The following is a 27,354-nucleotide window of genomic DNA, read 5'->3' as shown; positions in this document are numbered from 1 at the left end:
AGTACCTCAAGCACTTGGCTATTGGTACTCTCAGAGAGTAAACTGATAGTGGTTGTGTGGCTAAGGTGACCACTTTAGAACAACATGGTATTAAGCCCTCTCCTACTTCTTGGATGCTGTTGGCTGGTGTTCTGTATTACAGTTGTAGGTTGACCAATATTGTGTGAGTAAAATCTGGTGGACAGAAACCGGAAGCAGCCCATCATACACACACACATATAGATGTATATATGTACATATAAATGCATTTATATACACACATATTTGCATGTATATACACATACATATATGTATCCAGATACACATGTATACACACACACATATATATATATGTATATATACAAGCATACACATGCATACATGTATATACACATATACATGCATGTGTGTGTGTGTGTTAGAGAGAGAGAGAGAGAGAGATGGAGAGACTGGAAGTGCATTACCCTTATCTTGATGTGTGAACTACTGATTGTGTAAACAAAGAGTTACTGTTCATACAAACAGTGCTTTTTTTTTTTTACTTTCACAATCTTCCAGGAAAGCATATCCAACTTGTTCATTGTTTGATAAACAAGGTGAAATATTACCTTGCTTGGTAACAGGTGAGAGTTGGCAATAGGCAGTGCCTCCAGCCACAGAAAATTCTACCTCAATGAAATCTCATCTAACACATGCAAGGATGGAAAAGTAGATGTTAAAACATCTGGGTTTCCTGGGTTTTTAAGAACCATTGCTGTACTCTGATGTCATGGCATTTAAGTGAAGGAGAGATAAATCCCTTTCACCCCTGTAGAAAGGTACTTTACTGTACCAGATGAAATGAATCAATGTAGACTGATTCTTTTGGTTAAAAATAGGTTAACAAAACAACCAGCATCTGATTTGAACTTGGCCATCCACAACAAAATGGGTTACAAATGCATGTACATAGACATATGGCTAAATATGTGGTTGCTCAACATGTTAGAAATAGCAGTCAAATTTCCTCCACATCACACCCATCTGTCATCATCATCTGTTTTCCAGCTGAAGAGCTGCACCAGGCTCTATTTGTCCGTCTTGGCTTGGTTTCTATGACTGGATGCCCTTCCTAATGCCAACTACTTTACAGAGTGGCACTGGGTGCACTTTATGTGGCACTGGTATGAGTGAGAGAGAGAGAGAGAAATTGCATAACAAGGTCCTGGGTGAACTATGCTGGAACCGGAAGGGTTTCTATAAAGGCAGATCCGGGGCTAAACAAAAGTGAAACAGAAAGAGTAAACTTTAAAAACCCTTAAGATAAAGTAAAGAGGAAAGTGGAAGGTACGAGGAGAAAGAGATAAAGAAGGAAAGAGAAGCAAATGAGAAATGCAAAGGGGGAAGACAGATACAAAGGGAGAGAGACAAAGAGAGTGAGGAGAGGAAAGCCTGAAAGAACAGAAACAGAGAGAAAAGTAGAGAAAACAGAGGCAAAAAGGAGACAAGGAATGAGTGCAAGAGGGAGAAGTGTATGTGCGTATACATACATACATACATACATGCATACATATATAACACATGTGTGAGTGTATATATATAGATAAATAGAGAGAGAGGGGTAGAATGTGGCAAATAGGAAGTGCTTTGTAGATAAAAATGAAATTGGTTGATGAAAGTAAGTCAATGGTTGGTGGTTCAATCCTCTGTTAATTTAGTTAAGTGTGTGTGACTGAGGCTATGAACCAGTTAAAAGATCTGGCTACCAAAACATCTAAACCCCATTGTCTGTTTACTAACACGAGGGGTGGGGGTGGAGAGAGAGAGAGAGAGAGGGTAAAGATATTCCAATACACCAAAGAAAAGACAGACACTTTTTCTTTTTTTTTAAATATGTCTTTTTAGTAAATAAAAAAATAGGAGAAACATAATTCTCCATTCATTCCTTTCCCGTCTCATTGCTGATTTTATTAATTTCTTTTTCTGATTCCATCAACAAGAGACAAGAATGGAAAAAGAAAAAGAAAACACTAGTACAGATGAATAGAACCACTACCATTTATACTACTACCACCACCACCACCAACATAAATCACTACCATTTACTTCACCATCGTCACCACTATCATCATGAATAAACCACTACCATTAACTCTATCATCACCACTACTACTATAACCAAAACTATCAACACAACTACCGTCACCACCACCACCACCACCCTAAACACAACCACGAACCACCGTCACTACTATCATTATGAATGCAACCACTGCCACTATCTTCATCATCATCACTATACTAAAAAAAATAAACATTTCACCACCACCAATAACATCTACCCAACAACAATCACCACCAGCCAATAACACTAGAAAATTGGATAGCAGCAGAAATTTAAGTAGGGGGGGGGGGGGAGAGAAGTTCCGTCTCTAAAAATGGCAAGTTTCCATTTCGAAAGAACTCCGGCAACAAAAAGAGGAAGAGGAATGAGACTAAATAACAATAAGTAGTGTAATAAAGCTTTAATTTAATATATAAAATAAGATAAATCTAAATTTTTTACTTACGCTAAGTAAATATATCTACTATGGATATAGTGCAGGGAGAGCGGGGGGGGGGGGTAGGAGGCAGAGCTGCATAGTGCATTGTGTGTATATAATTATGCATAGTGTACTGTGTGTGTGTGTGTTTGTAGTGTGATAGTTTGGAGGTGTGGAGGTTGAATTTTCTTTTTTTCTTTTTTATTTTTCGGTAATGAGATAAGAGATTTTTACATGAATGAATGAATGAATGAAGCAGACACAGATAACTAGAGAGTGTTGGGATGGATGGATGGGGGGAGGGGGAAGAGAGACTACAACAGATTCATACATTATTACAGCATACCCTCAGCTTCTAAATGAAAACCAAAGCATCTCACACATACATCACACAAATCTACAAATACATATATATACACACACACACATATATATACATACACACACATTATATATATATATATATATATATATATATATACACACCACACAGATGGATCATTACAATAGCTGCAGTTTATATATATATACACACACACACACACACACACACATACATACACAAGCATCTTCAGCTTTTATAAAGATGAAAATCTGTGCAGGTGAGTGTGAATGAGAATGTAGATGTATGGAAAAGATTAATGATTTTGAAAGATTGTAAAATACATAAGGTAGAGTGAAAAAATAAGTAAATGGAAATGCACATAGATATATATACATGTACATGAATACACATATATACAGGTATGTGCATGTGCAGACCATATACAAGCATACAGGTGCATACAAACACATGCACATATACACACTATTAACAGGTGTTAATGAAAATGTAATATAGAATAAAACGAGCAGCAATCGTGTATTAATGGGAGAGGGGGAGGGTGTACTTGAGAGATGAGGGATATGGGAACTGGATGGTTAGAAATATGTCTGTGCTGCAGGAGCAGGAGGACGGGGTGGCTGCCAGTGGGGATTCCCAAATGGACAATTAGCAACCCCTTCACATTGGAAAGCTGGTTTATAGAGAGATTTACGAATCTCGATAAAACGAGTGCAGTTATTTCCCTCATAATTACATTTTATGCACGTGAATATGCATGCATGCATGCATGTGTGAGTTTATGCACATGTTTGTTTTACACTCACTTTTCAATGCTGACATGTGTTGGGTGTTTTCTTTTTGTTGATTAAGCCCTTCGCTCCTTCTGGATCAGTGCAGACTTTTTTTTTTCACTTTTCTCAAATTGCAACCACCTTTGACTAAAACTACAATGGAATCTTCTCCTCTGGATTCATCAGGTCCATACTATTCCTACTCCAACATAACAGACTCAACTTACGTTGGAGCAGGAATAGTATTACTCTCAGCTATGACTCCCCCAGGTGCAGGTGTGGCTGTGTGGTAAGAAGTTTGTTTCCCTACCACATGGTTCTGGGTTCAGTCCCACTGTGAGGTACCTTAGGCAGGTGTCTTCTACTGTAGCCCCAGGCCAACCAAAGCCTTGTGCGTGGTAGATGGAAACTGAAAGAAGCCTATCATGTGTGTGCCTTTGTGTCTGTGTTTGTTCCCCACAACTGCTTGACATCCAGTGTCAGGTTGCTTACATCTGTGTAACTTAGTGGTTTAGCAAAAGTGATCGATAGAATAAGTATCAGGCTTAAAAAAAAAAAATAATGGGGTTGATTCATTGGACTAAAAACTCCCCAAGGGAGTGCCCCAGCATGCCCACAGTCTAATGACTAAAAAAAAAAAAAAAAAAAAAGATAAAAGATATACAAAGGAGGCAAGTTCCTTCGGGTAGGATATGCAGGAAGGATTTGAACTTCAGGCGCAGAAACAACAAGTAGCTATTCTCTGTATATACTAAGTCTGAAGACAAGAAATGTTTAGCTGATTTAACCCTTTAGTCTTCAGATTACTTTGTCATATATGTGTGTATGTGTGTGTGTGTGTGTGCGTGTGTGTGTGCATGTGTGTGTGTGCGTGTGTATAAACCAGTCATGGTTATATCCCAGTATGGCCACACTCCAATGACTGGAACATGATTGGAGATTATGATTTTTATTAGATCATCCACTAGAAAATATTGACCATTAATTTATAATATTTTTGTTGGAATGTTTCATGATGATGACCAATACAACATCCTTGCTTAAGTTATTAATCAGCCAATGAGAGAGAGAGAGGTGAGAGGGAAAAGTGAGAGAGAGAGAGAAGCAAGAGAAAGAGACACGATCAGTCATTGTAGCAATTCTCTGTCTTTCCCCGATAAGATGAGATCATTTTGAAGATGAAACCCCCAAGGATAATATAACCTGATCTCTCAACTGCAAAAAAAGGGTTACAACAGAGGGGTTTATTAGGATGGTAGTGATTCATACTGGATGAAATATTGCTAAGCAGTTTTCTCTCTATATATATTCTGAGTTCAAATTCCACTGAGGTCAACTTTGCCTTTCATTCTTTTGAGGTCGAGAGCATAAGTACTAGGGGTTGATGTAATTGACCCCCATCCTAAATTGCTGACCTTTTGCCAAAATATGAAATCATTATTTTTTATTATCAAGGTGGCGAGCTGGCAGAATCGTTAGCACGCTGGGCGAAATGCTTTGTGGTATTTTGCCTGTCGCTACGTTCCAAGTTCAAATTCCACCAAGGTTGACTTTGCTTTTCATCCTTTCAGGGTTGATAAATTAAAGTACCAGTGAAACACTTTGGGGGGAGGCGATGTAATCGACTAGCCCCCCCCCCCTCCAATTTCAGGCTTTGTGCCTATAGCAGAAAAGATTATTATTACAATGTAATTTATTTGAAATTATTGAAACTAAGATGTCATTCATCAATCATCAACATCATTTTAATGTCCACTTTTACTCTGCTTGCATGGGTTAGATTGCTAAGAAGTATCATATTAAACCATATTGCTTTTTTTTTTTCAATTAAAAAAAATTTTTTTTATTATAAAATAACACATTAATCTCTTCAACATTATTACACAGTCGGGCAGCAGACAGCCATGTGATTATATAGGGTTTGATTGACGGGACTATTGAAACAATAGCCTTGCTTGCTTCATAGTTAGGTGGTTAGAGCCAGGAAGTAATGAAAACATTGAACTTGCTGCTGTGAAAATCACTAGCTCCAACAATTGTGTGTAAATATGAATATTTAATAACCTAACAAACCCATGCCAACATGAAATGTCAAGCTGATTATCATCATCATCATCATCATCATCAATGCTTTAGTAGTTGTAATGTTTAGTTTTTCCATGTTGGCATGAGAACATGGGTTGGATAGATATGTAGTATGGCTAATTATCACATTACTCTATCATATGTCATTACATCAGTGATATCCAAACAATTTGAGATCTAAAACCTAAAACTTGAAGCTGAGTGAGAAAGAGGGAGACACCACAGCTAAATGTATTAATGACTCTTAAATCATTGTCATCATTATCATAATAATCTAATAATGCTCTTTCATGTCTGCTGTTTTGATACTGTATTAGACACAAACTTCAACCATGATGAAGGATGTATTTTAGCACTAATTTAATATGTATGAAGGTGTTTAAACAAATGATATTTAATGTGTGTATGCTTAAACAAAAACAAAAATATATATTTGCCTACAAAAACACATACACACAAATGTAATACAAGTATGAAATGAAAGAGGTTCAATACCCAGTAGAGAGCCATATATTTGAAGCTGAAGATTACATGTAATGTAATCTTGTAATCATCTCTTACACACACACACACACACACATACATACATACATATGCACATATACATGTGTACGTATGTATGTATTATAAATAGATTTGCAAAATATGTGTGTGTGTATATGTAAATTTCATATTTGTTTAAACAGCTTCATGCATATATATAACTCTAGAAAATTAATTATATATATATATATATATATATATATATAGGTGCATGTGTATATATGTATATAGTGTGTGAAACTGTTTAAAGAACAATATATGGAGTTGTTGAAACACAGACAAAGCTGTTTAAACAACATATGTGTGTAGAATTGTTTACACAAATATATATATATATATATATATATATATATATATATATATCAGATGCTATGACAAGGCAAAAGAAACTATGAAATCTTAAACCTAGAGATAAATATTGATTCATGTGTATAGATGAAGGTGTGTGTATGTAGGTGTGTAGGTGAATGTAAGTGCATAAGTGTGTGTGTGTGAGAGAGAGAGAGAGAAGGAGGGACTATATCTTCTGTTTTTTCTTTCCTGTTTCTCAAAAAGCAGAAAGGAAGAAAATAACGGAAATCCATTTGTCATTGATTGACTCATCCAATGACAACAACACTTCATCATCATCATCATCATCATCACCACCGCCAGGAACATCAGCACCATTGTCAGGAATATCACCATGACCACTGCTACAATCACCATCACACCAAGCACTACAAATACCATACAATTGCATAAGTCTGAGAAGCAGGGATCACACACACATATATGCACATATACAAATACATACATACATTTGGATGTGGAGGCGCAATGGCCCAGTGGTTAGGGCAGCGGACTTGCAGTTGTAGGATCACGGTTTCGATTCCAGACCGGGCGTTGTGAGTGTTTATTGAGCGAAAACACTTAAGGCTCCACAAGGCTCCAGCAGGGGATGGTGGTGAACCCTGCTGTACTCTTTCACCACAACTTTCTCTCATTCTATCTTCCTGTTTCTGTTGCACCTGTATTTCAAAGGGGCCAGCCTTGTCACACTGTGTCATGCTGAATATCCCCGAGAACTACGTTAAGGGTACACGTGTCTGTGGAGTGCTCAGCCACTTGCACATTAATTTCACGAGCAAGCTGTTCTGTTGACCGGATCAACTGGAACCCTCGTCGTCGTAACCGACAGAGTGCCAACAACATTTGGATATTTTCTTGTGATTTACATTTCTGCAGCAAATAATGAGCAACAAAAATTAGGATCAGAAATTGAAGCATAAAGCTGTCACTGAAATCTTGACCCTAGAGAATGTTCTGCATGAAAGTTATGATCACTTGCAAAATATGTATCATAAGGACTGTTTTTCATATGCAGTGGTCAAATGTTGGGCTGATGAGTGTTATCAAAAGTTGGGGTCCCTTGAAATAAACTGTGATTGGACCATCCTATGATAGTAACCTTGAAGGAAAATGTCCTTGCTGTTGTCTTCCTCACTGGTAATGGTGCCCACATAAAAACCATCCAGTACACTTGGTGGAGTGGTTGGTGTTAGGAAGAGCATCCAGCCATAGAAACCATTCAAAACGGACAGTGAAGCTTGGCACAGTCCTCTGGTTCACCTGCTCCTGCTAAACCATCCAACCCATGTCACGATGGGAAATGGGTGTTAAATGATGATGATGATGATGATGATGTTGAGTGTCTCATAAAGAGAGACTGACAAATGAATGTTAAATCATTCATGAATATTTGAGTGTGTCAAAAGTGTCTGCAAATCGGGAGAGCCGAGAATGCCGACAGTATGCTGAGAAAAAGCACCATCTCAAGCATGGGACCGGAGATCTGTTCAACTGGCAATTAATAACCAGAAATGGGATGTAGATCCATCACTGTAACACCCAATAAAAAAGAACAACCCAGCTAGTAGAAGCAACAGCACTCTCTGATACCAAAGAAATTCAAAGTTCAACTCAGTGCAAGCAAGCTGATGTGTACAATCTTCTATAACTCCCAAGTTGTGCTGTTAATTGACTGCATGTCACAGGGGGGAACAACCACAGCTGCCTATTATGCCTGATTGCTATGTCATCAGTGAGACTGTACCAAGACAAAGCATGTGGAATGTTGAGTGCATGTGTCCCACTTCTTCATAACAATGCACCAGTTTACATGGCTTCAGTGTCAAAGATGTCATTGTGAATGTAGGTTTGAAAAGCTACCTCATCTATCTTGCACCCTGTGATTGTCATCCAGCAGAGCACATTGAGGGTGCTTCACTGCTTCAGAGGGACAGTTTTTTTTGTTGTTGTTGTTCATGTGACATACAAAAGTCTGTGTCTCCTCTCCTCTTTTCTTTCTCATTCAGCTCACATTAGGTCAATCCACTAAACTATCTAATTACTGTGAATGCTCTATTATTAATTAGAAGTTAAAAAAAACTAACCAATGCCTGTTTATATATATATATATATATATAGTTGTGTGGTAAGAGGCTTGATTCCCAATTACATGGCTCCAGGTTCAGTCTCATTGCATGGCACCAAGGGCCTCCTACTATAGCCCCAAGCTGACCAAAGCCATGTGAGTGGATTTGGTAGCTGGAAACTGAAAAAAGCCTATTACATATATGTCATCATTTATTGTAATGTCTACTTTTCCATGCTTGCATGGGTAAGACAGAGTTTATTGAAGCAGATTTTCTATGACCAAATTTAAGCTCAGAGTACAAAGAGCCAAATCAAATACTATTGCAAAGTATCTGGACCAGCTTCCTTACAGTTCTGCCAATCTAGTCTCAAATGGGTTTTCTCTTTTATTGATCCTAAAAGAACGAAGAGCAAAATTGACTTTGGTGGGATTTGAGCTCTCCCACTGTTTCCATGCATATTAGCTTCAGTCAGTTTCTGTATCTTTGTCTCACACACTAGCATAGCCAAGGTCAAAATTGTTTTTATCAATGATTATAAAGTAAAATTTATTTTGCGGTCTTTTCCACCGTGTAAAAAAGAGAAGCAAAAAAAAAAAAAAAAATTGCCTTTGTTTTAGAAAGTTATTTACGTCATATGATGGGAAAACCGAAGATTATATGAGAAAAATAAACCAATTACACAAAAACAATAAAAATATGTCCAACTGTTTTGGCTATTGGCAATTCTAATAACTAGAGATAAAGCCTATAAGAGTGGGGTACAGTTATCTTGGTAGGAGGGATCGCAAAACCCTCCTGTCCACCCCATGGCTATCTCCTGTCCCCAACTCCTAAAGAAAAAAAAAAAAATCTTCCCTCTTGAGTTCTGACAGGACACACACAGTCCCTTGCTCAAAAGTAGTCTTATTCCAGCCCTTGCTACATATCTGTTGGGGGGGGGGGGGGGTCTGGTTAGAGGTGTAGATATACCTTGAAAATGTTGCCAGCAAATATAGAGAAACACAATTCACATAGATAGGTATATATCGTAACAGTTATGTAGATAGAGTGAACCACCCAGAAGAGCCCTTGATTTTTTTTCCTTCCTCCAAGCCAATAAACAACCTATACCGACTTATACAGGAAACCAAAAAGTTCTATCCTCACAAAAGCACTGCCTGGGGCACCCCCCACCCCACCCCACCACACAGCAGAGCAACACGGTTTCTTTTACATGCTGGAAACAACAAAATACACTCAAAAAATGGGTAAAACTGTCTTTTCTTTTTAATTAACTTGCTTAATATTGGGTCAAATGCCTCTTTCTATTAAGTACCGAAGTGGAAGGGGGTTATTTATTTATTTTCGGAAGCTCTTACCTCCTCTAAGCCCTATAAAGATAAACCATTGACATTTGTCATCTCTGACAACTTCTAAGGTTACTGTTGACCTTTGCTATGTGTGTACTCCTTAAAAACAAACTATATTAACAATGACACTTGGCACCTTCCTGTTATCCTTATTTTCCATCCACAACTAAATTTAGTTTCCCTGAGTAAAAAAAAAAAAATAATTATAAAAAAGTGAAACTTAAGTAAATAGTTTCATTGACATGTATTATTGATGATGATGAAGATGAGGATGATAGAAATGGAGGTTGATGGCAGATAGGGTCATAATATCAATAGTGATAATAATAATAATAATATCAATAATGATAACCCTTAATGATGGTGTTTGAATTTAGGCACTACTTTAGGTGAAATTTAGTATGCTGATTGCTAACCTCACTGCACCACTTACGGAGCCCTCTAAAGCCTAATGCCCCCTTAGAGATGGTACTGCCTGCATTGAGAACCTCTGAATCTAACCCGTGCAAAAATGGAAAAACAAATAAATAAATGAATGAATGAATGAATGAAAAAGAGAGAGAGAGAGAGAGAGAGAGAGAGAGAGAGAGAGAGAGAGAGAGAGAGAGAGAGAGAGAGAAAGAGAGAGAGAGAAAAACACGTGTTTGTGTGTAACAATAGTTATATCAGCTTGCTGTAGTGTGAACAAAGTTGATGAAATGTATGTGGCTCCTGATATCAGACAACAGATCCAGTTCTTGACTTAACACAAACACAATCAATTAATCTCACTAACATAAAAAAAAAAAAGACAGTCAAAGCTGGAACACTATATATGGTAAGGCTGCTCACTTAAGGTGGAGCAAAAACTATTCTATTTCCAAAACTGATCCTCCCCTTTTGGAGACTGATTTTTTTTTTTTTTTTGCAACCTCAGTAGAAGTCACTTTCAGACCCCTCCCATCCATGGCTGCTACCTCATAGACAAATACTTCACAATGGGCACCAAAAGCTACATTTAAATTAAAACCTTGCAAAATTGCACAGCGATATTTAATCTCTGAAATATTCCCCAAACTATTTTTAATCTGTCCTGCAATCAAACAGAGAATAGAGAATCATCTTTATTGGAGTGTGCACATGTGTGTGGGGTTGTTGAGATGTATAGATTTCCTAACCATGAGCCATCTCACATGACTAACAATGCTGGGGGTTAGACAATGTGGTAAACCACACCTTCAAAGACAAAAAAAAAAAAAATAAATAAATAAATAAAATTTCATCAAAAAGTAAAGAAAAGACCCTACTGTGCAAAGTGTGTTGAGGTGAATGTGATTCACTCACTGCTTTACATTCAACTTTGACCTGGATGAACCTTTGCCATTTGTTCATGTGAAGTAATAACAGTCATTTAACAAACAGGCAGGTCCCTTCATTTGAAGATATATGTACACAAAAGGGTTGAATAGGTTTGCAAACTAACATGACACTGTTGGAAAGCAGGTTTAGAGAGGGCGTGGACCAAAACTACGCACCCTTCCCCTCCATTGGTCAGTTGAAGCTCAGATAGTATCATGAGACAGTTAGCTAGTGCTGGCTGCTGGAGCCTACTTGCAAGTAGTTAAAGGGAAATTTGGCAGGATGGTCATTTGCCCGCTGACATTTGTTGATGCTGCACCGAAGAAACCAAAGAACGAAAAAAAAAAAAAAAAAAGGAAAGAAAAAACGTACTCAACACTGAAGGGGCGGGGGGGACGTCAAAAACGGTAGAGGAGAAGGGGCCGAAACCGGATGTGGTTCCTCCTGATGATGTCTTTAGCCACTGGATCCTATAAAAGAGCTGTTGAGGTAGCAAACCATAAAACATGGCTGGAATTCCTCTATGCCTGGTGAAATGAAATCAGTATCTCATTAATAAGTTTTAAATGAGAGAGAGAGAGAGATAGCTTATTTAATTATTGTCTTGAATTAATCATGCATCTTTGAGATTTCAATGATGTGACTGCTTATTTCTAGAATAACATTGTAGGGTAGATGTGATAGACCAGATCTGGCTGGTTTGAACCTAAATCAGGTAAAAATTTCCCCAGAACCACTTGCAGTCTGGCTCATATTAATTATATAATGATTCTTCAAAGATGGAGATTTAATAAATCCTCATTTCGTCTAAAGAGGGTAGCTGAAACAGAAGAATGAACACATGGGAAGTAGACCACTGTGTTTTTTCCCCATGTTCACCTCTGTTCTCTGACCTCAGGATGTTGGGTGGAACTTTGCCTCACAGATAAGATGACACAGAATTGGAGAGTGAGAAGGGGAGATAACATAATACACATCAACCCATCCCATGCCAGTATATAAGAAACCAATGGTATGATGTTGATAATGATGGAGATAAAACGATGACAAAAATGATAATGCCAATAATGAAAATGATTATCACTGATTAATAAATTTCTTTCTGCAGGGTAGCAGCAGCAGTAGCAGTGCAGTAGTAGTAGTAGTAGTAGTAGTAGTAGTAGTAGTAGTAGTAAGTAGCAGCAAAGCTTATTTTAAAGGCAAGTCTTTTCTGACTAATTAAATGTATAAGATCAATTAGAAATACAAGGTTATAAAACATAGTAAAATATTTTTTTTTTTAAATTTACATAAAAAATAAGTAAGATCAATCAATGACATACAATGATTCATAATGAATTAGTATTAATTATTTGAAAAAAAAAAAGTTTCTCTTATGGAAGCACAGTGAAGAAGTAATTAGCATAAACACTAGAAGAAATGTAACACAAAACTAATTAAAGCTCTCTCATCCACACCATCTTCATGATTCATAATTAAAAATAGAAATACTTCAAATGTACATTAATATTATTTGAAGGAATAAAAACAGCAATAATAATGATTGAGGCAACATTTTCCCAACTCAAAAGCTAGATATGTGGGTGGAAATACATATTATATGTAATACATACATCCTATTTATACATATACATATATTCTTTTACTTGTTTCAGTCATTTGATTGCAGACATGCTATTGGTCTCTTTACTGAACTACTAAGCTACAGGGATGTAAACACACCAACATTGGTTGCCGAAACAGAGACACTCACACACATATAGACATACATACATACAACAGGTTTCTTTCAGTTTCTGTCTATCAAATCTACTCCCATGGATTTGGTCAGTCAGAGGCTATAGCAGAAGATACTTGCCCCAAGTGCTACACAATGGGACTGAACCTAGAACCATTTGAGGTGAAGCAAACTTCTTACCACATAGACATACTTGCGCCTATATATATATATATATATATTATATACATACATACATATGTATGCATGCATGTAATTTGACATTCTTTAATGACAAGATAACCATCATATAACTATGATATCTTTGACCTGACAAGTAGCCCTCATTGAGTAATTATTATTTCCAAGGATCTGCTAGCTTGGAGACATGTACCCTGGATTTTATCTGCTCTATTCCCTCAATTTGGATTTTTATTCACATTTATAGCAACCTTAGTTGCTAACCGTGAACTATAAAAAACTGTTTTCAGCTTCAATATGGGACAAGCTTACAACCTTCAAGGTCAATAAACTATTATTGTTCCCCAAAGCTGTTTTTTATATCTACCATGGGCTGCTTGAAGCTTACTAACTTCCTACACCTTGACCCTTGGATCTTATAATTACATATCAATATATATATATACATACACACACACACACACATATCCATCTACATATTCATAGGTTTACTGACCCAAAATAAAGAGTCCTTTTTTCAGTGTGGGTATATAGGTAAATGGTAATATATGTTTGTGCAGGTGTGTGTGCCTGAGTTGTTTTCACTGTTATCCAATTTGTCTTGAGGAGTAGAAGCCTAGTTTGAGTCACTGCATCTTCGGAATCAAGTCAATATGGCTTCAGATGTGTCACAGAAAATACTTTTGGTAGTGTTTGAGTCATAGCAACAACACTCAACAAAGATTGTTGCAGAAATGATTTAACAGACGATACACACACGACTGGTGTTTTTTTTTCTATCTATTATCAGATATGAAGGATTGCGACTCAGCTGGCCAAAGCAAGAAAGCTTCAAAAAACCTATGTGCATACATGCTTTTGCCAAATGACCAGCACAAGCTCATTCTCTCCATCAAATCAATGTTGTCTAAACAGGTGCACGGTGCACCAAGCATCAGGGGTTGAGTGATTGCAGAGCAACGTGAGATGAAGTGTTTTGCTCATGAACACAATGCAACACCTGGTCTAGGAATTGAAATCGCGATCATTAGATCATGAGTGTAACACCCTAACCACTAGGCCATGCACCCTCACTACATACAGAACTGATGTAGATGCCTGTGTCTATCTCTCTCACATACACACACACACACACACATATATATCTATTTGTGAGTGTATGCATGCGTACATGCAAATGCATGCATGCATTTGTGTGAAGATTTACATTCCTCCCATGGAAATGTTGAACAAAAAGATGTTTGTCAATATTTCCTGCTAAACAATCATCTTGTAATCTCTGCACTTTTGAAAATGAATGGAATGGAATATAAAAAAATTCCTTTTCTTGGGAAACAGGTTTGGGTTAGTGACAGAAAGGTCATCTGCTAGTAAAACAATGCTACAGCATATTCACCCAACCCAAGCTGGCATGAAAATTGGACATAAGAGACAATGGCATATAGTTCTAAAACTAATGTCAAAGAGACAGATATCTCACAAGAATTTCATAAAACCTATTTCTTGTAAATCTTCTTAGACACTAAAAATTATAACAGGTTACACATAATTACTTAGGAATTAGTCAGGTTTGTGTTTTAGAATCACTGAATACAAAACTATTATAAATGTATGTACATGTGTGCATTAATGTTCCTTTTTCTCTGTTGCCAGGGTCCATATAAGATTTTTGGGGATCCACACAACAAAATAAACTGGGGACCCACAATAATATTCTAAAGGCCTCTGAAAAAATTTTGCTTCAGAGTTATGTATTCATATGTATTGCAAAAAACAGCTGGGTTTCTTTCTCTAACATTTTACATAGTTTCAACCTACACAAGTTAATGTGTGAAAAACAAAATAGGAAGTTTGAAAGAAGTTTCTGTGAAACTAGTTTTTAAACATCGAATGGCTATGGGGGTCCACCAGAATAAAATAGTAATCAAAGGGGTCCATAGACAGAAAATGGTTGAGAAACCCTGGGTTAGATGGTTGAACAGGAACCGACAAGCCAGAGGACTGTACTGAGCTCCAATGTCTGCTTTAGCATGAACCACTTTATAGAGTGTACTGGATGCTTTTTATCATAGCACAAGTACAATAAGGACAGAGAGAGAGAGAGAGAGAGAGAGAGAGAGAAAGAGAGAAAGAGAAAGAGAGAGAGAGAGAGAGAGAGAGATACTTACTCATTCTCACTGTAGTCTGTATATTTGAGAGTTACTTACATACTATTTTCTTATGACTACATTGTTCACCTATTTGTAGGTTTATTCATTAAAAAACAAAAGCAAAAAACACACACACACACACACACACATAACGAATAGACAACAGCAAATAATAATAAAGTTGGCAAATGCATAACACATTCGATCTTTTAAGAACCCAATCCTTACGGGATCTGGTTGTTGTTCACATGAAAAATGTCACAGCATCCTATTTGGTGAGCGAGAGCCAGGCAATGTTCATAGACACACTGATGGCTGTCTGAGCTGCCTAATCTTGCCAGATTTTAAATTTAAAATCCCAGTTAGTCTTACGCAGCACCATGGAAACTATAATAAACAGATAGAGGTATGAATTAATGAGGTGCTAAGAGTAATTAGAACATCCATTCCCAATCAACCAACATAATGGCCAAACCCCACATAAAATGTCACAAATAGATAGCCAAGATTTCTAACAAAGATACCCAAACACCACACATCCATTTTTATGAGGGTTGAGTAGAGCAGGCATGGTGGTGTAGCCACAGTATTTGCCACCCAGAACATCTCTTGAGCTTGTTCCCTCACCACCAATCTCCAGATTTATACAGCAGACCTAAAAAATGCTTTCCCTATAAAAGCAGTGCTTAGGGCAAACCAACCCCTTATTCACTTTTAGCTTTGCTACAAGCAGGGCAGTCTATTAAACTGACTGCAGTTCTGGACCTAGAAAAATATGAAAGGCAGAGTTAGCTCTGATGGGATTTGAACTTGAAATGCAACGATCCAGACCAAATACAGCAAAGCATTTCATTTGATGCTCTATTGTCTGTCTGTCACTTGCAACCCTAACAAAGGAGATATATTGGAAGGAACCCTAACAAAGGAGATATATTGGAAGGAAATGGGCAGGAAAAGGACTCCCCGACTTGGCTGTTCTTCAGTTTGCACATTCCTATGGCTCGGGTTCTTTCAGGTTAAAAATAAGGCTAATACAATCATCATAGAATACACAGATAAATTCAATGGAATCAAATTCTTAACACCAAGAGAAGCCAGTGATGATGGCAATGGCTACACACACACACACACACTTAAGTTCAATATATTGATTAAATGAAGAATGGTTTGGTGGTTTTGGATCGGGTGCTCCATTACAGATGAGATTAGCTTGCAGTAATTGTGAAGGTTTGCAGGAAACTGTTAAACAATGGATTAGACTGGCTTAAAGTGTAATGATGTATGCATGTACGTGTGTGCGAGTGGGTGCGTGTCTATGTATGTGTGTGAAGAATGGAAGAGTAAAAGAAACATTTCGACAGTAAAATGGGTAGAAATTTGATGAGAATGCAGAGAGAGGGGGGGGGGGGGAGAATGCAGAGAAGAGAGAGAGAGGAAAGACAAAAAGATATAGACAAACAGGAAAGAGGAAATGGAGAGAGCAAGAGAGAGAGACATGGTTTTGGGTTCAGTCCCACTGCGTGGCACTTTGGGCAAGTCTACTATGGCTACTGGCTGACCAATGTCCTATGAATACATTGTGTAGATGGAAACTGTGTAGACGCCTGTCAAGTGTGTGTGTGTGTGTGTTTTCTGCCCCCTCCTGCTTAACAACTAGTGTAGGTTTGTTTACATCCCAATAACTTAGTGGCTTGGTAAAAGAAACCAACAGTTATAAGTACTAGACTTTAAAATAACATAAGTACTGGGGCTGATTTGTTTGATTAAACCTGTCAAGGCAGTACTCCAGCATGGCCGCTGTCAAATGACTGAAACAAGTAAAACAGAAAAATAACTAATACCCATGGTGTGGATAGACTGATGGTGATTCAAGTGGAGAATGTTGGGGTGGAATGGTGAAGGGGCAACCTGTTAGTTCAGACCACAAAAGAACAAAAACAAGGAGTAAACATTTTGCCCCTTGTGTGTATGTGTGGGTTTTTGTCCCCCTCTACTACTTGATGAACTATGTTGGTTTGTTTTATCCGTGTAACTTAGCACTTCAGCAAAAGAGACCAAGGGCTGTGTGTTGGTTTGTTTGACTAAGCCCTTCAAGGTGGTGCTCCAACATGACCACAGTGCAACAACTGAAACAAGTAAAACAGATAAAATAGCTCAAATGCAAAATGTTTAATACAAATATTGTGCAAGAGGATTCTTTGTAGTAGTGACAAAAGACATACTGGGGTAATACAAGAGACACTTGGACGTCCACTCAACCCAGAGAAACAACAAAAAGAGATTGAATTTTTGAAGATATAAAACATGGCATGTGATGTTACAGGACAGTCAACATACTGACCTATGTGATGTTACAGGACAGTCAACATACTGACCTATGTGATGTAACAAGACAGTCACCATACTGACCTGCGTGATGTTACAGGACAGTCAACATACTGACCTATGTGATGTAACAAGACAGTCACCATACTGACCTGTGTGATGTTACTGGACAGTCACCATACTGACCTGTGTGATGTTACAGGACAGTCAACATACTGACCTATGTGATGTAACAAGACAGTCACCATACTGACCTGTGTGATGTTACTGGACAGTCACCATACTGACCTGTGTGATGTTACAGGACAGTCAACATACTGACCTATGTGATGTAACAAGACAGTCAACATACTGACCTATGTGATGTTACAGGACAGTCAACATACTGACCTATGTAATGTTACAAGACAGTCACCATACTGACCTGTGTGATGTTACAAGACAGTCACCATACTGACCTGTGTGATGTTACAGGACAGTCAACATACTGACCTATGTGATGTAACAGGACAGTCAACATACTGACCTATGTGATGTAACAAGACAGTCACCATACTGACCTGTGTGATGTTACTGGACAGTCACCATACTGACCTGTGTGATGTTACAGGACAGTCAACATACTGACCTATGTGATGTAACAAGACAGTCACCATACTGACCTGTGTGATGTTACTGGACAGTCACCATACTGACCTGTGTGATGTTACAGGACAGTCAACATACTGACCTATGTGATGTAACAAGACAGTCACCATACTGACCTGTGTGATGTTACTGGACAGTCACCATACTGACCTGTGTGATGTTACAGGACAGTCAACATACTGACCTATGTGATGTAACAAGACAGTCACCATACTGACCTGTGTGATGCTATGGGACAGTCACCATACTGACCTGTGTGATGTTACGGGACAGTCACCATACTGACCTGAGTGATGTTACAAGACAGTCAACATACTGACCTGTGTGATGTTACAAGACAGTCAACATACTGACCTGTGTGATGTAACAAGACAGTCAACATACAATCATGTTTCTCTCTATCGACATATTTCCTTTCTCAAGTACACAAGGTCTCTGATAATAATCTTCAAATGTTATATCCCGTTTGTCCTTCATTTTCTCATTAATTTTAATGTTGTCCATTTCTTTTTATCTTTATTCTTCACTTCTCTTCTCCAACCACTCTTCCCCCCACCCGTTCATCATCATCATCATCATCATCACAATCTCTAGTTTTCTTTTCTTTTTCCATCACTCACTATTTCCGTCCCCATCCACTCATACATGCTTTCTGTTCATCTCCATTTCTCTCTCTCTCTCTCCATCAATCATTCTCTGACATTTCCAATTTCTCTTCCAATACCACTGCTACCAATAGCACTGCCAACACTATCACTACATGGCGGCCACCACCACCAAACATTACATATCAAATTATTATCAAATGACTAATCAATACTAGAGATAAAAGCAGAAAGCCAGAGCTGCTACAAGTGACGAACAAGAAGAAAGAAGCCACCAAAATTAAATCTGCTGAGTATCACCAGGATGGAAACATAACCAAGATGAAATACACTGAGGGGCAGCGGAGAAACCCACCTGCCATCTGATCTGACTGACAACAGAGATGATAGTACACACCACCCACCACTGAACCCCCGACGTATATATGGTTGATACATGTGAAGAATAAAATAAGCATCAAATAAAAAAAAAAAAAATCAGTAAAATAAAAATTAAAAAATACTGAAACACAGCCTTAATGAGGAAAAAAAAAAATGAAAAAAAATTATCCATTACTACCACCAATAAAATCATTTCTAAGTACCAACAAAGAATCTGCTACATGGTCATTCATCCTGCTAGAAATAGTAGCCAGAGCTCCAGAGCATCCAGCTGTAGAAGCCATGCGAAAACAGAAACTGGTGCTTGATGCAGTCCTCTAACTTGTTGGATCCTGTCAAACAGGCCAACTCATGCAAGCAAAGAAGGTGAGCATTAAATGATGATTATGATGATGTTCATGGCTGGAAGGCCTTTGATCAATGAGGTCAGCTCAATCAGAGCTGACCCGGGGTTAAATAATAGCAACAACCACCTTTGCTAACCTATATCTCTTCCTCTTTATTGTTGCTATCATCAATAACTCCTCATTGAATATCACTGCTGCTGCTACCCTAGTCTTCTTTAATGCCTCCGCCACCACCACCTAACCAATATCATCTTAACTACCACCCCCGCTATCATTATTCCCCACCACCCTCACATAACCACTGGCATCATCTTCACTACTACCCCGTCCACCCAACCTTACCTCTGAAACATTGATTCCATCCTGCATTACAATTGCCTTTGTTTAGAGATGATCACATTCAAATTAAGAAGAAATAATAAAATCATCATCAACCATGTTCCAATAAATGAACCAATTAAATAATGTAGCCCAAGGTATACTTACACCTAAAACATAAAATTAAAGACAGGACGGTCACAGCTTAAAAGTTTAGATCTTTGGTCATGCACCTACTAAATCAGTTGTTCTCAACCATTTTTTGCCTGTGTACCCTTTCATTACTATTTTATTCTGATGGACCTCGATAGCTGTTCGATGTGTAACCTTTTAGTATTTAAACTGGCCATATCCAGCCCAAATAATCTGTTTTATGTTTACAGTTACCCTACAATGTCATTGTAAAATTTAAACAATCACATCATTGAAATCTCAAAGCTACAAAATAATGCAAGATTAATTCAAATCAGTGAATAAATAAGGGTTAGGTTTGACAGAATAATCTGAATGCCAAAGGGCTAGAAACTAGTTCCCTATTTTGTTGGTCACACATTAACTTATGAAGGTTGAACTATGTAAAACGTTAGAGATAGAAATCTTGCCGTTTCTTGCAATAAATACATCTAAAAGGAAATATTTTCACGAACCCATAAAATACTACAGTGGGTACTCATTTTTGCTATTTTGCTTCTATGGACCTCCAAAAATCTTATATGGACCCTGGTTGAGAACAATTGTGCTAAATGATGGCCTCAATAAGTACCAAAAGACACATTGTACAATACAGAAAGGCAGGATAGTCATGGTTGGAACACCTTTGATCATTGTTCTGCTCAGTCAGAGCTGACCTGGAGCCTCAACTAACAACAGGTCCTCTACAGGGAGATACAGAACTGATCACCAAGGTCTTTGATCTTTTCAGGGTCAATAAAATAAAGTACCAATCAAGTACTGAGGTTAATGATACTGAGTAGCCCCTCCCCTCAAAACTGTAGGCTTTGTGCCTAAACTAAAAAATTATTTCTATTACAAATTCTGAAAGCTGAAATGAATAGGACTTTGTTCTTTTCTTTTCTCTCTCTAACTAGTTTCAGCCATTAAGTCGTGGCCATGCTATAGCACCATCCTAAGAGTTTAGTGATTTATTAATAAATAATGCATACAAGTATGTGCGTGTGCTGTGGCGGATAACAATGGGAGATTTGATCACGAAGAAGACAGAAGCCAAGATAAAGCACACACACCAAAAAAGGGACTAAGATTAGATAATGGCACCACATCCATACCAAAGTTATTTGAAGCACACTGACTAACTGAGACTTTTTATATAAAAATTCTTAGAGAGATACTTAGATTTTTCTATTTTGGCTTTTATGTTTTAATTAGATTTTTGTATTTTTCTTCTCCATAATTTTATTATAGAAACAAAGAGATTAAAAAAAAAAAAAAAGAATTGCAAATGGACACAGGCATGGCTGTGTGGTTAAAGAAGCTTGCTTCCTGACCATGTGGTCTTAAGTTCAGTCCCACTGTACAGTACCTTGTGAGTACTGTACAGTGGGATGATTATGACATTGTCAACCACAATAGGACAACTTGTCTTGGTTTGAGGTTGAAGGTTAGTTTAAAGAAATAGCTTTTATTTTAATCTAAATAGAATCTTTATAAAAAGAACCTGAAACAAAAGTAGACCATCATTACAGTCAGCAATTAGTTTAAACACAGATAGATATACAGTCACACACGTTTCAACTAATTCTTCAATAGCAACTGGTTACTCACTCAACTCTACAAAGATTTTCTTTTGATTCAGACTCTAATTGGAAATACGAGGAATGCATACACACACATACTTCATAGATATATATATATATATATATATATATATATATATATATATATATATAATCAATAGCCAGTGTTAATGATCTGGTACATTTAATTTCCTGGCTTAATTTGAAGCAGAGGTATTTACAGGCCGAGAAAATGAGCTTAATAATAATTAGCAAGAGAGGTAACAATAAAAAAAATAAAATAAATAAAAAAAACTCAATGACTCTGATTTGAAAAGTCTATGTTAACAGTAGTTAACTTTGAAGAAGAATATATATTAACATTTGCTACTGGCTGGAATAAAAGTCTGATAAAAACCACTAGTAACTAGTATGAAGGAAAGTTGTGTCAACACCAGTAACATGGTTTGGAGCAAAGTAGCATTAGTAAGGCAAGTTAACATGAGTAACTAACTGACTTGAAAAGTCTTTAACACCAGTAATTGGCTTAAAGAAAGGTATGTATTAAGAGATTTCTAAAACATATCAACAGAAGAAATTCTAATTTTTCAACCAAGTGCCAAGCTTTACAAGTCAGAAATCTAATTTAATTCAGAAAGTTCCAGAAATACTTTAATCCTGTTTCACCTTTGATTTAAATGTCTTTGTAAACAAGAGAGTGGTGTTGGCTAGGTCTGCTCAGCTCTGCACTAAGATGTCCAATCAAACAAAGGATTCTGTAGATATCTCTAGCTGTAGCCATTCTGTCTTTATAACAGGGTATTTTCTCCATTAGATTTAGGATTTGAAAGACATTGTCCCCACCATAAAGATGATGGGGAATGTCTTTTAAATTAGGTCAATACATTCAATTGATATATTACCACTTTTGCCATAATACCATCACCATTACCACTACAGCTCTTATGTTTTTAACTGCAAGATTAGTTGTCCAAAGGCTAACCTATTAAAAACAATAGTGTGCAGGCAGCAAACATCTACCACTACCACTGTAGCCAGAGAAAACTAGTCAAACTGCAGGTCTGCCAGGATGCATAACTATGCTTTTCTGCCAGTTGCTCTGGACTTAGAAAGGTTAAGCGAATAAATGAATTAGATACAGATGAATAAACATGTAATGATGGCGTTTCACTGAAACCTCACCAAGAAACCTGTCCAAGTTGCAGGCAAAATAATGTCCATCAGCTGATTAGCTTCTACAGGCTTCTAACAAACCTTTTTGGTCAATAGCCATAAAATGAAAATGCTGTATTTTACTTTATTGACTAAAGTGACTTTCACATCATCCTACTTGATAAATAGAATTTAAAAAAAAAAAAAACCAATATGGAAATATTTGGCAGATTTGTAAAATGTAGGCTGTAGGAAATAATTCAATGTCTAAACAGATACTATCTATTAAGTGAAACAAATCTTAAAAGAGCAATAAAAAGATTCATAACTACAATCCATAGTTGTAAGTGTGTGTTATATATATATATATATATATATATATATATATATAAGTCAGTAAATAGTGGGGTTGTGTTAACCGCACGTGGAGAAATAATAGGAAAATGAAAAATAATAATAAGGCAGAATGCTAAACTGGAAGCATATTTTAATAACGATTTCTCTAACCGGCTTTCATTGCGAAGCAAATTTTCAAGAAGAGGGAGAATGAAAATGTTTTTTACAAAGAAGTACAAAATGAAGAAAATAATATATAAAAAAATAACTATACCAATACATTATATTGTTTTTGAGCTTTTGAACTTCAATGGTAATCCATGTATATAATGGTTGGAAAAATAAGGATGCATGAGAATTAAGAGTTGTATTAGGTTTAAACAAAGGCTTAAAAGTTTGTGTTAAGCAGGAAGTGTGGTGTCAAAACAGGAAGTGTGTGTAAGGGGAGACAAATGTTTTTTGTTGGAGTTATGAACTCTTTTTTTCAACAGGACCAGACATAAACTTCCTGTTGAAAAAGAGTTCATAATTCCAACTAAAAACATTTGTCTCCCCTTACACACACTTCCTGTTTTGACACCACTCTACTATGTGAAGCTTAAATACTGAGATTGAAAAACGGGCGAATTATGCCTATCTAATCTACAAAAAAATAAAATATTTTGCATTTCATGCATAGAAATCAGAGTAGCCTTCATAATTTTATTGAATTAGGGGCATATTTTGCCATAAAAGGAAAATGTTGCTACCGATCTATTGTATTCAAGGTAAGCACTGCCCACCTTGTCTATCTAGGCAGCACACACACACACACACACACACACATTATATATATATATATATATATATATATATATATATATATATATATATATATATAATCATTTAACATTAACTTTTCCATGCTGGCATGGGTTGGGCAAAATTTGATGAGTTGAATATTTTACGAATGCCTTCCCTGTTGCCAAATATTTACCTAAGACCAGACATGTTTTCAGGGAAGACTGAAAAAGACTGAAAAGATACTGCTTGTATGACAGTGACATTCCTTTACAACTATCACATGAAGTCAAGGCAATAAGACAGTAACACACACACACAATGGGCTTGTTTCAGTTTCCATCTACCAAATCCAACTCATAAGGCTTTAGTCAGCTTGGCACTATATTAGAAGGCCTGTGCTCACGGTACCATGTACTGGGACTGAACCCAAAACTATGAGGTTGGGTTCAACCCATGCCAGTATGGAAAAAAAAGGGATGAAACTGATGAAGACGTCAACACACACAAGCATCATGCAATCTACCTGTTACACAAAGAACCAATTCCATTGTTCTATAAAATTAATAACTTGAAGTTTTTCCACAATGTTTTTATTCTGTTTACTATGGTTTCAGATATCTCCACAGTTAATCAGATCACCAAAGAAACAGAAGCTAGCAAACACCTATAAAGTATTGTAAGCATTTAAATATTATTTCACTAGTACTCTTACTGTCAACTCCTCCATATCTGCTACATATGAAGTCTTCCTTCTCTGTTAGTCTGCTAATGACTCCACTATTCTCATGTGAGTGCACCTTAGGGCATTTCTATGTACTCCTTTTCTGCATAACCACATTTTGGATGTCCAAAGGGGTGGTACTTCTCTTGCAAACTAAAATGTTTGATGTTGCTAGATTCACAGTAAAGCCTCTCAACTCTAGACTTTGCTTCCATATTTGGAAATTCTGTAAATCTTTGACAGATACAGCTATGAAAACCAGGCCATGGCATACAGGAATTCTTACAGACAGTCATCATCGTCATCATCATCACCACCATTTAATGCCCATGTTCTATGTTGGCATGGGTTGGATGACTTGACAAGATCCAACAGGTCCAAAGACTGCATCATGCTCCAATATCTACATTGGCACTGTTTCTAAGGCTGGATGTCCTTCTTAATGCCAACCACTTTACAGCATGTAAGGGGTGCTTCCCCCCCCCTTCTTTGTGGCACCAAAACTTGTGAGGTCATCATACACTTTGCAAGACTAAGACCTCTATTCACTGAGTGGGGCTACAGTAGAGAAGACAGGGGCTTTTATGTTAGGAGATTGGGGGTTAAAGTAGTAGAGAAGGGGCAGTTTTATTTCTAATGCCCTGGAAAACTATTAAAAAGAAAAGGGGGACTGGGAACTCAGCATTGATGAACAAAAGGCAACAGTAGAGCAGGAGATGGTTTTATGCTGGGAGATGAGGGTTCAAAGTATGAGAGAAGCCAGTTCCTCTCTAATGCCCTGGAGAACTATAACAAACAAAAGGGGACCAAGAACTCAACACTGACAAAAAACTATCTGCATGTTAAATTCCTTGCTGAATTCATTTACTGGCCTCGCCTTACTGACAACATAAGTACAGTGGTTAACTCTTAGCTAAAACTTTACCTGTAAATTGTCTCACTAGGAAGGGAACATTAGTGGTACTCTGTCCTGGCACAGACACAAACTGCATCTCCTCTAAGCTAATTCACTTTCTAATTAGTTGTGCATATAACTCTGTTGCTTTCATGATCTGGCCCATCACCTTGTTGCCTCTGTAATTGCTACTTTCTAAGAGCATCTCCTTCGCCCTTGTAGCAGTTAGTTGAAGATTATGCTGCTAAGCCAGTTATTAGGTGTGATGCCTCCCTGTACCACCTGATTGACTATGCAGCTGACTAGCACTATTGCTACTTCACCAAATAGTGTAAGTGTGAAAATAGATTATGATTTAAGTGTGATAAGGGGAGGGGAAATATGTTTATGTGTAGAACTTTTCTGAGAGGAGAGTAACAGCTCCAAAATAACCCTTTCTTTTTCTAACAAAGAGTAGCAAAAAAAAAAAGGGTTGAAGCTACAACAAACATGATTTGTGCACATGTGTGTGTGAGCATGCACACACATGCATACAAATGTGTATTTATGAGGTGCATGACCAAACTGAAAGGTCAGCTGGCCAAACTTGACCAACTAGCTACCTTAAGTAGCTTACAATAACATAAATCATTAAACTAATTATATGTGTGTGTGTGTATATATAATACATATGGGTGTACTTATGAGGAGTGTACGAAAATTATAGACAATACATTTTATGTGTATACATGAGAGAGAGAGAGAAAGTTATGTATGAGTATATAAAATTGTATGCATTATGCATGAAGAAGTGCATAAAACATCTAGTAATGTATACTCAAGAATACATGCAATACCACATTTTGGGAACTAATTAAAAACCATTAAGAACTTATAAAACTTCTTATTCAATAAGCTACATAGGGTTAAGATACATATTAAGAACTGACAGCAGAAGTGGTGTGAAAGAAAAAAAAATACCTTTCAAGGAATAAAGTTGAAATCTTCCTAACGTAGGTAGAACCATGGCTAGGTTTAAACAAAAAGAAAATTAGGTTAGCTAGAATCACTGAAGTTAAGAATAGTGGATTTATAGGAATATAAATAATAATCTAACAAATGCCAATAGTAATATTGCTGATAATTATATAAATAGAAGTAGAAATAACAGTGACAATGGAAATTATGAGGATAATAATAATAATAATAATATGCTTAGTCCTGCCAACCATGATTTTAACCAACAAATAGAATGCAGCAGTATTGATGTTGAGAGTTTAATTGAAGTTGATGATGGGTTCAACTTTATTCCTTGAAAGGCATTTTTTTTTTTTTCACACTACTTCTGCTACTGCTGTTAGTTCTTTATATGTATCTTAACCCTATGTAGCTTAGTATATGTAAAACAATACTGATGCTTTATTCAGACTAAAGAAAAAGCCCTGTTGACCTAAATGCTTAAGGTTTAATTCCCCAACATTATGATAGCAGTAAAAAAAACTCAACCTAAAATAGTGTTGCCACTCTGATCAGAGAAACCTTTATAACCATATCCATGTATAATGCTTACACCTTCCCTTTCCTTAGAAGTGATTGCCCCTTATACTATAACCATTAGATAAGAGACAATAAAATCAGAGACAATTAGAATCCTACCTAGAACTAATTAGTAGCCTGCTAGCCTTGGCTA

At 37.0% G+C, this 27,354-nt stretch overlaps 1 protein-coding gene across 2 annotated transcripts in view; it reads right to left on the bottom strand.

Annotated features, from left to right (window-relative positions):
• Positions 1 to 27,354, bottom strand: part of LOC106875395 (nuclear protein AMMECR1) — a 58,715-nt gene that overhangs the window by 17,938 nt on the left and 13,423 nt on the right. Inside the window, exon 2 of one of the 2 annotated variants that reach the window (XM_014923504.3) lies at positions 26,646 to 26,693. The exons of the other annotated variant lie outside the window; for it this stretch is intronic. Coding sequence (XP_014778990.1) covers positions 26,646 to 26,693 — 48 coding nt within the window. The remainder of the gene's footprint in view (positions 1 to 26,645; positions 26,694 to 27,354) is intronic. 2 annotated transcript variants of the gene reach the window in all.

The sequence above is a fragment of the Octopus bimaculoides genome, chromosome 19, assembly GCF_046866305.1.
Source record: "Octopus bimaculoides isolate indiv1 chromosome 19, ASM4686630v1, whole genome shotgun sequence".
Taxonomy (NCBI): domain Eukaryota; kingdom Metazoa; phylum Mollusca; class Cephalopoda; order Octopoda; family Octopodidae; genus Octopus; species Octopus bimaculoides.
This window is presented reverse-complemented; position numbering and strand designations above follow the sequence as displayed.